This window comes from Serinus canaria, chromosome 2 (genome assembly GCF_022539315.1).
Source record: "Serinus canaria isolate serCan28SL12 chromosome 2, serCan2020, whole genome shotgun sequence".
Lineage (NCBI taxonomy): Eukaryota > Metazoa > Chordata > Aves > Passeriformes > Fringillidae > Serinus > Serinus canaria.
The window spans coordinates 14,921,746-14,935,192 of NC_066315.1; the positions used below are offsets into that span (position 1 = coordinate 14,921,746).

At 36.9% G+C, this 13,447-nt stretch overlaps 1 protein-coding gene across 3 annotated transcripts in view; it reads right to left on the minus strand.

The window, feature by feature from the left end:
- ZEB1 (zinc finger E-box binding homeobox 1) overlaps nucleotides 1-13,447 on the minus strand; it is a 120,031-nt gene that overhangs the window by 12,263 nt on the left and 94,321 nt on the right. For 2 of the 3 annotated variants that reach the window (XM_030237264.2, XM_050970867.1), the window contains exons 2-5: nucleotides 11,774-11,974; nucleotides 6,606-6,668; nucleotides 4,826-4,987; nucleotides 1,737-1,939 (exon numbers count right to left, since the gene is read on the minus strand). In XM_030237264.2, coding sequence (XP_030093124.1) covers nucleotides 1,737-1,939; nucleotides 4,826-4,987; nucleotides 6,606-6,668; nucleotides 11,774-11,974 — 629 coding nt within the window. The remainder of the gene's footprint in view (nucleotides 1-1,736; nucleotides 1,940-4,825; nucleotides 4,988-6,605; nucleotides 6,669-11,773; nucleotides 11,975-13,447) is intronic. The other variant, XM_030237305.2, reaches the window with a different exon arrangement.

The window sequence follows — 13,447 nt, forward strand, 5'->3', positions numbered from 1 at the left end:
AATTCTGGCTATGGCTTGAGAGAAAAGAACACACTTTCACGGGTGTAACACTGAGATCCAGATACTCCATAGAAACAACATTAAACAAATACAATTGTGCCTTCAAAGTATAAATCCATTAAAACATTTTTGTGGGAATACAGTTTAAACTATTTTTTTTAGCAATTCTTCTGAGTGTTTAGCACTCTTCTGAGTGTTTACTCACTCAGTATTTTTTTTTTTTTCATTCAAACTGCATGCAAGTATGGCTTCTATCTCTCCCAACTACCTTATTCTTATGGTTTTAGGCTTGTAACTGAAAAGACTGAAAGCAAATGTGGTAGCCCACAAGAAAAGCATTATATAAATACCATTCATAGATTTTATAGCTAGAAATATAACATGTATGTAAGATGAAAGTAACTTTTAAAGTGCAAGCCAAGCCAAAAAGGAAGCGAAACAGAAATCAATTTCTCATGGGAAGCATATTTGAGTAAAAAAGAACTGCCACACCAGAATATGCTGGTGAGGTTATTCCAAAGCTTGTGAGACAATAAAATCCTTGCAGCAGGATGGCTGATACTTTTTGTACCAATTTAATTGACCTGTGAGTGAGAACACTTGTGTATGAAAATGTATAATAAATTTTTAACCCTGTTAGATTGTTGGACTTGTTGATACTTTGTAGGATAGAGGTTAACAGCCAATGTGTAAAAAAGCATCTCCTTTACTCTGGTTTCCTAAAGTAAAGCATCTTCCTTTACTCTGGGCTACAGCTTGTTGGGCTGGTGCTACCAGAAATGTTGGAAGTACCTTTACTTTTACATTTGGTTTTGCATTTTTCGGTTATATCTGTCTCCTGTTTCATTTCTGGAGGGTATGAATCTTTCTAGTTTGTTCTCTGAAGGAAACATCTCCCAGCCTCTTTAACTTGGTGGTGGAAAATCTGCATTTTTTTCCTCTGGATAATTCCTGACTGTTGCAGTTGGTTCTTGAGCCTCAGAGTGACTCTGAGAAGCATGTGCTGGGGATGGATGATGGGACATTGTGGGGATAAAAAAAGAAAAGAAAAAGAGGGAGGGGAGAACAGAGACTCAGGATCTTCTGATGGTTATGATCAGATGGTTAACTCATGGAAGACATTCCAGGGACCCATGCCCTCAGGTCAGCCCATGAACCAGAGAAAACAAGCTCATAACATCTTTAGTCTTATCTGCTGCTTAATTTAGTACTTAACACCATATTTCACAAATTTAACACCATATTTTAAACACTAATTATTTGTATATTGTCTTACAGCATAAACTGCATTTAAAAACTGTACCTCACAGTTCAAGCAACACAATGGTTTGTTTCTTAAGGGCAAAAATGTAAATTGTGAATTATTCAAACAGGACTTATGAAAAAAAGAAGGAAATGTTTCATTAAAGGCTTGAAATTAGATTTAAGTAATAATTTTTATGCAATGGTAGCCAATGAACAGAAAAAACCAACAAATTACCTATAAATGTAATAAAGCACTTCTGAAAACAACCCTACTGCCTAGATGAATGAAAAGAGGAATTGAGATCTCAGCCTTTGACAGCTACAGAAAAAGCCTGACTTGAGCAGCAAGCCTGAGTGTGTTCTCTGGGCCTGGACCATCAGCACACAGATGATCTGCTGTGATCAGTTTACCCACTCTGCACATTTCTGCCCACATAACAAACCACAGCCTTGCTGCAGAGGACAAGAACCATCATTCAAATGCCACTTACTGGGTCTCTTCCTGATTTGTGTGATGTCATGTGGCGGTCAAGCTGCGTTCTGTACGCAAATGTGTAACTGCACAAGGAGCAGCTGAAGTTATCTTCGTTCTTTTCATGGCGGTATTTGATGTGTTCCTTCAGAGAGGTGAAACGCTTGTACCCTCGGTCGCAGTACGGGCACGTGAGCAGCTGGGAAAAGGCGTCAGGTGTTCCTACGCAGGGCACACAATGCACCACGCTTAAATAAACAAGTGCCAAACTTACTACCTGCAACAGACAAGCTTTACATTTGCACTGATTATTGTAAGAGAACAGGAAGCTGCTGGAAGCTCCATTTGTTTTAGAGAAGGACTCGTGATAATTTACATTTTTTCCACATGTATTATGCAACCTCCCACACTACGGTACAATTGCCCCAATGTACCTTGGAGAGAGTCAGCACAATATGCTGATGGGACAAGGAGGAATGGTTTTAAACCAAAAGACAGTAGATGGAGACTAGGTATAAAGAAGAAAGTTTTCATGATAAGGGTGGTAAAATACTTCAACAGATTGCCTAGAGGGGTGGCAAATGTCCCATTTCTGGAATATTCAAGACCAGCTTGGACAGGGTTCTGAGCAACACGATAAAGTTGAAGATGTCCCAGCTCATTTCAGTGGGGTGGGACCTAGAGAACCTTTAAAAGTCTTGTCCAACACCAACCATTCTATGATTCACAGATATGTACGTGTTAGTAGGATATACTGTCTGCAGGACAGAAAATAGAGGGATCAAATGTGTGGCCATATATATGAGTCTAATGTGATCTATGGAATCTATTTTGCTGGCTTTCATTAAGTACTTCCGTATTAGTATAGGGAAAAGTGAAACCAGATTGAAGATAAATATTAATTTCACATGTCTATTTGAAGAAGTCACCATTTAGGAAGTTTTAGCTCCATTCCTTCTTACCAGCATATGTTTAGCCCTCCACACAGTAACTCATTCTATCCTTGAAAAATTAATCTTTAAAGGACTGAATAAAATACTTTATAAACTTATCAATAAAGGTATGTTCAAATAAATGTAGGGTTTGCTGTATTTGATCAAAACATCAATTTATAGCTGTGATATCCTCCAATGACCATGCTACTCTTCCTTGCTTCAAGTCAAACAGGAAGCAAGTGTTGCAATGATGCACCTATGCACTGTGCTGAGCAGGAGAAAGGTGCAAGGTCTTTACTGATTAACATTTTATGCTCTGACGCACAAAGGGCACATTTGTACATGCTGTCATTTTAAGTTTCAGAACTGTAAGAATTATTAATGCTTATTAAATGAAGCAGTACTTTAGAAAGTACTTCTGAATTATTTACCTTCATGACCTCTTCCAGCAGTTATCACCACAGTTTGGTAATATGTTCTATGAAGTAGCAATTCATTCTGTTTGTATGGAATTTACTAACTTAATTTTTACTGAATGTGCCATTAATCTTGCAACAGTGAAAAGCAATCAGACCACTTTCCTTTATTACTAAAAATCACCACTTTTTCTGTCATATAGGTTCTTTTACACTTGTTATAGCAACAATCAAAATAATCCCTATTCACAGGAATTGTTTTGTTGTACTATCCATTTTTGCTTTTCCTGGTTTAGCTGAGTTGTCCAAAAAGAAAGCCATCCCCACAAGTGTAGACCAAGTATACTTCTTTTCAATTCTCTTTTTACCATCTATAATTCAACTCATCTGACATAAAGAATACTCCATTTCAGCACAAACACAACTCAGTGGAAATGTCAGAAGCACGTTAACTTAAATTCTATTTCCATTGGAGGAAATGAAGAAATGAAAACCGTTTTCCAAAATCACAAAAAACTCTGATTCTGTTGTTTCTCTTGTCTACTTTCCCAGTTTGGAAGCATGCATCTTTACCAAATGTCACTATATTTTTGGCATTTTCTGTTCCAAAATGATTAAAACACTAAACACTAGTATTCAGCATTGTGATCTTCACAATACTTCTCAGTGAAGTTACTGGGAGTTATAGGTCCAATTTAAATGATTAATACAAATATGTATTTTTAATGATTACATGGAAATCATATGACAAGTCTGTAAAACTAACTTGACAATATGTGCCACTGCAACCACATATTAAAATCTTAAATTAATGAATGCACTTTTTAAAGTAAAATCTGCAATAGCATAAAATCTCTGGAGGAGAAGAACAAAAAGGTTATCTTTACATCTATCTGCTCAGTTATATTAATTTCTTAAAACAACTAGAACATAACTCCTAATCACTTATGTAGGCTGTTCCCTTTTCTTGAAAAATCATAAATACTCCAACTGACACAAGCTATCTAAGCTGAACACTTGAGAAAACACATAGATTGCAAAATCAATCTCAACAGCATTTGTCTTCAAATATTTTTTGACGAAGAAATGAACAAAGTGTAACCTCTTGTCTCACACAGAACACCTTAAGCATGAAACTTTTTCAGAGGAAAAAAAACTATATCTACTTAAAAATAACAACAGGTCATTATTTTTTTCACATAAACATTTTTGTATGAACAATGCTTCTTTTTTCTCTGCTGCTGTCCTTTCAGGCAAAAAAACCCAAAAGGCTGTCATAGACTGGCTACCCCATAAAAGAAATTCTATCTAATAGGTCCTATTGGGAACTTTGTTTAGAAATATAAAAAAGGAAAGAAATATGTTATAACTCTCCTTAATTTATTCTTATAAAAAATTGTACTATTTTGCTTTACTTCTATTTTATTTAATAAATAAAAATAAAATTCTGAAGAAATTGAAATTCTGTTCTTTCATATTAGAATGTTGAATAGATTTATGAAAGCATGAACTTTTCAATGACTAGGTTATCATTTAGGTACTCATACAAGTGAATCCCAGTGCATGTCTTGTTTGCAAAATGGAATGGCAATGTTTTTTGCATGATGATCCTATCCTTTTATAATTATTTAACTAAGATTTTTTTTCCTCCATAGTTGCATGTATATGCACTGGTGTCTTCTTAAGCTCATCGGAAGTTTTGGGTCAAGGAATGAGTACAACTGATTCCATAAGAACTGAACTGATGACATATTTACCATTTTCGTCCTGACCACTAGCTTCTGGTGTGCCTTGCCTCTGGTCCTCCTCAGGTGCTTCAGGGTAGATAACAGCTGTATCTTCTTGTTGGAGGAATTCTTCAACATTAGGGTCATGGTTTTGCTCATTCTCTGCATCAGAATCACATTCATCTTCTTTTACTAAGTGTGAAAAACAAGACACAAGATACAAAGTTAAGTTCAAAAAGAACATAAATGAGATTCAGTAATTCACATTGCCAAATCTCCCTCTAGCCAAGTATTTAAAAACTCTTTCCAGATACTAGCATAGGTCAAGTCCTTTAAGATGCCAGATTATGCCATGTTTTGGAAGAACTGGTAGCATAATGATATTTAAAAACTTGACTAAACACAGTTTGCCTAAATCAGTGCATTTTATTATTTCAGATTTAGCTGTTCTTCTCAACTTCCCTAAAAATCTTAAATACAACATTAACAATTATTTAGGCCTTGTAGTTGGAAGGTCTTTTTACCATCTTGGCTCCTGTGTTTGCAAAAGTACATTTGTAGCCTTCAAGACACAATTTTTCATGTTATTTATAGCTGTTCATTAGCACAGACTCAGAAGATATTTAAACTCAGTAAAAACCTGGCCAGATAAATGCAGCAAACTTGAACTCTGAGTGGCTTGTTCTGTGGTATTGGAAACGGTTACCAAAAAAGCTTCAGATCTAGTTAACAACCTTCAACATTTCCTACTTAAAAACTTGAGAGAAAAACCCAAAGAACAACTGTATTGCAAAATTAGCCAATAATAAATTAAATATATTACCTAATGCCTGTATGATAAATATTTGATCCCAAGTATTAGCCTAAATACATTGTTCATAGAGTTTATTTTTACCATGGCGGAACATTCTGTGAAAGCTCTGCCTGCACCCTAAATCATTACAGATGTTCTCCACTATTAATGTGAGGTATATTTTTAATAGGAAAGAGAAGTTTTATGATTCATCTCTCAGTGTGAAGTCACATACTCAATTTACAATTTGACACAATCTTTTTATGACATGAGGCAGTCTCTCCCATGTAGACTGTAATGCAATGAATAATGCAGCTCTCCATACTGATGTGGCAGGAACTGACTTTATAGGAACTGAAAAGAATGGGTGAAACTAGAGTTTAAAACATACCAATGTGTTTAGATGTGGGTTTGCTTTCAAATAGGACTTACTCTGATATTATCTACCAATCTAGTAAGGGCATTAAATAAACCCCCCACAAACCTTTAAGAAGTTGGATGGGATGTATATTAATCTTCTGTCAGGCAGAGAAATGGAAAAAATAACAAACCATCTGTTTTTGTTTGAGTCTGAAACTGAAGTACACATTGTATTTTGCTTTCTATGTAATCAGTCCAAACAGAGGAGTAGATAATAAAATACAGTATTAGCTTAAGTCTGTTTTAGTATTTTTCTTCATAGTTTAAAGCACTACCTGTTGACTCTACATGTAAGATCATTGCTAGTCCTTGTCCTGCCCTTTGGAGCCGTGGTGCTGCTGGAGCTGTATGGTCAGTGCTTGGGAGGGAGGGCTGCTCTGTGTCACTGGTCACCTACACCTCTGGACCCTGGACACCAAAAGATGCCCAGACTTTCTTCCTCAGCTAAAACAGCTTTTACAGTTTAAGATCTCTAGCACAGAAAAGCAAAGCACTTTTATAAACAGAGGTGGGAGAATTTTAAAGCTTTTGGAATGATACCTAACTAAAATTCAATAGCACTTTATAAATAAGGGACTCAGATTAGCAATGAAATACCTGTACATCCAATTTCATCTGTCTGAGCTTCAGGCCCCAGGATTTCCTTTCTTTCTTTTCCAGCTGAAATAGCACATTTCACAAAAAGAATGAATATTTAAAGAAAACCCCACAAAAAAACAACAAAAGCCACATGCACTCCAACAACTTAATATACTTGAGTTATTTCTTCATCAGTGCTTTCCATTTCTGTATTGTTCAAAAGTGCATTTAAACACAATGTTCTTTCAAAAATATGGATGGCACATTATTTCAGCAGTGTGTGATCAGCTGAACCACAAAGACATTTCATACTTAAGAAAACCAAACTTAAAAAGGAAGCAATACTAAACACTGACCATTATGTGAAGAGAGGTAAAGCCATGGACAGTGTCTTTCACCAGCAAATAGAGAGTCAGCTACTTAAGTGACCCCATCTACAAACACAGCCATCTGATACACTGGAATATTATTTCCAGAAATCAGAGCATCATAAAACAAATGCAGTTATGTTATTTTCTCCAATTAGCGGTTTTCAGAAATGATTGATAATTTGCTGGTAATGCCTGCAAACAGCAACCTAATGTGTTCTCTTTCTTGCAAATTATCTGGAAACCACTTAAGGCTGTGATTGCCTTAAAAAATTAAACAAAAAAAAAGGATTTTAAACACGTGCTCCCCCTTCAGAACAACGGTGCACTGCAGATATGCTTCACGTATCGATTCCAATACTCGGTATGAGTCTGCAGAACCAGCGCTGTGGAGCCAACCTGCTGCCCCAGCTCTGCCAGCTCTGCTGAGCTGCAGCCCTCAAGGATGCAGCATGGAAGTTTTAACTCTAATTTGCACCACCAGGTTTCTGGTGCAAATCAACAAACAGCCAAGTTGTTCTTCATTTTGGTTCATTGGTTAGCACGGACTGGGAAGCTCCCACAGGAAAAGCCCCTGCTGACATTTCTGTACATTTCTGATGGTACCTGGCTCATGGCAGGAGTACATAGCAGAGCTACATTGCTTGCTTTGCTCTTTATCAGTACTGTGCTATGGCAATAGATGTGAAACTAAAATGTTATTTCATAGTTTCATAATGGAAGCCTTGGATGCTTCAGACCTACACTCTAGAAAAAGCCTTCTAGGTGATGTAGAAGGTTAGGGCACAGCTGCTCTGACCTGAAATGGCAACTCTTACACTTCCATTACTTATACTTCTATTTGCCTTACTTCACTTTACTTCAGTGCAGCAAAAATCCTTTAGGTTGGCAAGTCAAAAGCCCAGAACATTCCAGCTTTTTAATTACAGAAGAAGCCAATTTCTGCTTTATGGAAGGAAGATGATAAGTCCTAGGAGAACTTTTAAGTTCTCAAATAATACCAGCTTCCTCAAGGAAAAGCTTCTTAATTCTGCCTACTTTGACCAAAGCCCACGGACCAAAAGTATCTGCAAAATAGTGGCAATTCAAACACATTTCTTAATTTAAACAAGAAATGTGTTTAAAAGAAAACTGCAACTCTTAAATCTTACCTTAATTTCAACTGGCATCTTAAAAACCCTACAAATTTTGGCTCATGGTACCAGACTTGGTTCAGAGTTTGTAAGATGAATGACTGGACAAAGCAAATTTAAACCCAAAATTTAATTTCTTAAAATTAAACATATTACAAACCCACTGTTTTCCTTTAAGGAGGGTTTTTGATGGTTGTGATTTTTCTCCATTAAAAAATAGGATCTACATGAAGGGGGAAATACCAGTCAGTAAGTTATTACTCTGGAAATTTAAATTACAAGGTCTCCAGTAAATTCCACTGGCTTTGGTACAAATAAAAGTTATGTTTCCCAAGAGAATGTCAAGGAATTTATGGAATTATAGATTAATCTAGTGAAGTTAAACTCCCTCTCAATTCTAATAATCCTAACCTCTGTTTGGTACAGTCTCTTCCCAATAGCTAAAAGTAGGATATAAGACAGGGAGAAACCATTTTCCACAGGGAAATGCTGTAGGAATAATTAATAATTGGAAAAATATTAAGTAGATATACATCTTTATAGCTATGTATGGTCCACAAATAAAGACAACATTGCAATTGTGCCCTCAGAAGCCCAGTTATCACCCAGCTGGGAAACAACACAATGGGATGAGATGTGGGATGTGATGATGGGGGAACAGACCTTAAGACACAGTTCCACCAAGCAGAAGTCACAGCTCTGAGTTCCAGAGGAAATTCAAGCTACCTGCTAAATGACAGCTTAAATAGAGGTCTCCACAAATAGCATCTAGGTCATAAATATCCATCCTGGTATTGCAGCTGGACATACCAGATAGCTGTAAAACAAGTTCTTGGGCTTCTATAGCTCATCACTGCTTATGAGCTACTGCTCAGAGCCACAGTGGGGCTTCCCAGGGTTAAATGCTGATGATTTTCAAATGACAGGGAACAGTGTTAACTAGCAGCAAACATGCCTGACAACTACTGACATTGGCTGACAGTAAAGATTTCTGCATGGCAAAGATAACTGATCAAACTGAAACCACTAGCAAAGTGGAAATTTTGGCTGTAGGCAGAAAGACAAACTTCACTGAAATTTCCACTGCAGTCTTTATCTGCAGAGAAGGAAATAAATTCCAAAGCCCATCAAGAGAGTTTCTAATTTAAATTCTTCAGAGCTAATTTTTTGATATTCATGTAGCAAGCACTATTTACAGCTTGCAGTATTGACTGGTTATTTGCTTTTTGATCAAAAACATGCCACCAACTGCCAGCACACACTTTTGAGCATATAGGCTCAACCTAAAATTTGATGACTTAGAGGAATTTTTGAATTCCAGAAAGCTTATAAATATAAACCACATTTATACTTTTTTCAAAGATATCTTAGTTCCAGTCCTGAGACCTCCAGATTTGCTAAATACTTATTAGTACATAATAATGCTCTTTTAAGAGCATTAATACAATAAGTTAAACTCCTGCCTTTTTAAAATTTCTTTTATTTGTAGCATAGTTTTTACTACTAACTAAAGCAAAGGAAAATCATATTAGAGAATCATTGCACACGTGAATGCTGGCACACTGTCAACAACATGTACAGGATACATGTGGTTCACTTTTTTAAACCTGTAGGACTGCTTCAGTTAAACCTCCTGAGAAACACACCTTATATTTAAAACACCTGTTCCTAGGGTCTTTTAGAAATTCAGTTAGAATGACTGGAAACGGAAGGAAACTAATCTGATACAGAAATGTTATGCGTGTTGTTTCTATTCTGGGCAATTCGTGAACAGAATAAATATGCAAAAAACTCATTCTGTCAAGTTCAGCTAAACCCAGAACTACTGAGTACTACTTTACTGATGAAACACAACTTACTGAAACTGCTGTAGAGTATATTTTTCTAAAGATAATCATCTGTCCTGAAGATAGTTGCACACCATCAACCCCAGAACATTTCCCTATATGTGAGAAATTGTGTATTCAGTACCTCTCTCTTCATATTTCTAACATGCAGCCAAGACTGATTATGTGATTTTCAGCTCATACCTTTCCTTCTAAGAAAGCTATCAAAAGAGTAAACAGTATTCTACCCTAGCAAATCAAAGCTCTATAAAACCTAATGTAGTCTCACATTTCTCATATAGCAATTGCCTGAAATTTCAATTATTTATTTTAAAAACCCCTACTATCAAATTAAAAAAACCCTTCCAGACTGCTACAAAAGAGCCTTAAGAATACATAATTTTTACAGAGCAAATTTGTGGTTGTTGAGCAAGCTTGTATGGCAATTGATTAATCTTCTGTCTGGCTACCAATGAAATTCTGTCTTCATTAGCAAACTCCAAAGCAGAGGAACATTGCTTACATTGCAAATCTACAACCACAGTAGAATTTAAAATTAAAGAGAAGTTAGAATTTTGGGAAACAAATTTTTAAAGGTTAAAAATGGTGTGTTTGACATAAGGAGTCAAAAAAGACAGCATCACAAGTCTTGAGCCCTGAAAACCCCCAGAACGCTGCCCGAGATGCTGTGTGACGGGTACACCTCCTGAGAACACCCAATCCAAGAGATCTTGATCTCAAATGTCTGGGAGCCAGTGCTCTTCCTCCTTCCCCTTTTCAGATTTCCTGCACCTGTGCTTGAAGGTTCAAGCCTACCCAGTGCCCACTTTAATGTAACCACAATTTCCAAAGCCTGCAGGACAGCAAAGATATTACAGGAGAACTAAGAAAATTACCTACCTAATAATTCAGCTCCAAAATACTCATTTCCCAGCACAGCATACCTTGGCAGTAGCAGCTATGTAAAAACAGGCTGAGCTGATGCTATTCTTTGAACTCTCAGCTGCTCTCTCTCAGCTGGACTGCAGTTAGGGGCCATATGACTGCTTTCCGTTTATTTAGATGTGAGGTCATGCACCGTGTACTAAACCACTGTTAAAAGGTGGATGTTAGGAATTGTGGCTGGAGTTCAGATTTGCTGAAAAACATTTGGTATCTTTCAGGGCATTAAGGCCAAATTCCACAGTTAATTCCACTAATTTATGCATTTATCCCAATTTGGCTCAAAAGTAAGCATGCTGTGTGATATTATGAAACTCAGTATCTGATTCCACAGTAAAAAAAGGCCCATTTCCTGTCTGTTTAAAATTTTCAGCTTCTAAACCTGCTGCATAATATGTGCAACACTTACCTCTTTCCAGTATTTTCAAAGTAATGATTCATTATGACTTACATAGCCAATTCTAAAACTAGTAATCTAAAATTTTTTTTGCCTGTGTTTTACAAGGAAAAAGAGAGAAATTAACATCTGATTGGTTTTTTCATGTTTTTTGTTTCCTGCTTACTCCCCAAGCTGAGCCAATCCTGAACCTTACAAGGAGCTCTGGCAGAGACCTGCCAGGCAAAGACTTGAAAAAACCAAGATCAAGTAACTAGTCTTTAATCAGGCTTTGGAATGCTGCATCTACAGTCTGGAAGCTCCTGCTAAACAATGCCAACAGAATTAATGCACCTCTGAATCTGCTTCAAATAATAAATGAAGAACATGAAGTATGGTATAATAAACATGTTATAAAACCTCTTTTTTGATTGTGAATCTTACATGTTATTTCAGTAATAAAGGGACCAAAAAAAGTTCTACTGAATCTTCATTTTAGAAATTTTTCTTTACATAGTATCATCAGTAGAAATGAACTTACCTTCATCTTCCCAACAAGTGTTTGTACTGGCTTCTCTCTCACTGTTTTCTGGTAACACTATATGGTCCGTTGGCAAGTCATCTTCTGGCACACTAGCATCACAGTCTGCTGCATCCGTTACACTTTCCTCTTCCACTATATGCAATTTATCTTCATCATCTGAGTCTGAGTTTGCTTCTACCACATTGTTATAATTGGTGACTGTGGAGAGACAAAACCAAAATACTGATCAACATATTCTTAACTGATGGCATGGAGTCACATTATTATTGCTTCTTGCCCCATGGGGGTGGCACTGCCTTGTGAGCAGCCTGGCTGTAATGTTGGCACACAAGGAGCACCCGACAGCTCCTGGGCTCCCACCACCTCTCACTGGGCACACCCAATATAAGGCTGCACAAGAGAAAGCAGCAGGCAACTCCAGAGTTGAAGCCACAGTGCAGCAACAGAATTCCAGCTGGATCACTCCAATGTGGATGCCAGCATTGCCAAATGTCTCATTTATGATTATTAAGGAACTGAAAACCCCGTGGCCCCAGGCTGAGCACTCTTTAGAGAAGGCAGCCCAGCTGCTCTTGGGGTCCCACGGAGCACACACTGTGTGCTCCCCCAGCCCAGCTTCCCACTGCCTCCTCCTGTAACCAATGGCACCCCACACTCCAGCTGTGGGAATCATGGGGAAACAAGTGGGAACAATAATGAGATTGAATTCAGAATGGTTTCAGTGCTCCTGATCCAAGCTAAAAGCTCTTGTAGTTACACCCATTAAAGACTCAGCAGGATGAATGTGAAAGGAAAAATCACAGAGATCACTTAGACAGGGAATCTCACGTAACATTTGCCCAGTTACCATGAAAAGGTAATAACTCTACTTTCTTAGCCTGGAGAACATATTGCAAGTCTTTGGACAAAGGATTACATGACTATATACATGTTTCTGTCTTATGTGAGCAGATTATTATTATAACAGTCTTCATTTGTAGCCACAAAAGGTCAGTTACAGTCATTTCAGCTTAAAATGTAAGGAACTGTAAGTAAACTGTATTAAGAAAAAATTACTTCCACAATCTGTTTAAATGTCTTGTTACTCACACTGAAGTTAAACTATGAAACAGATCTATGTTGGTATTATTTCTTCACTGCTAAGCTTGAACTTCTTACTAAAATGCTTCAAAATACAGTCTAAGAAAGAAAATACATTTACAGATGGATAAACCAACAAGACTTGGCTGCAGCACTCCTTCAGTGGTTATCAGAATTATACCTGGGAGGCACATAATCATGGTACTTTATGATACCTGCATCCTGTCACTGTTAGTTCACAAGAAGCTACACTGATTCTTTCATGTGAAATACTGCCTATTAAAGTAGATAAATAGCAAACCAGACCCCTGCTCTTCTGAAGTTAGCTCTTCAATTTTTTTTTAAAGTAGAGATTTTAGTCATTTAAAAATGCATGTAACCAGGAAAAGTGAGTAAAATTATGAACAGATAGGCTAGTATCTCATTTCCTTCCAGTGTAGGAGAAAAATGTCTCATCTAAAACATGCATGAGAATGACAAAAAATCCTTTTCAATTTTAAACAATCATTCAATGTTTCCATATTTTACACAGTGCTATTTGAAAAATATAGTAACTCCCCACTACTCATAGTATTGACATCTTCTAAAACA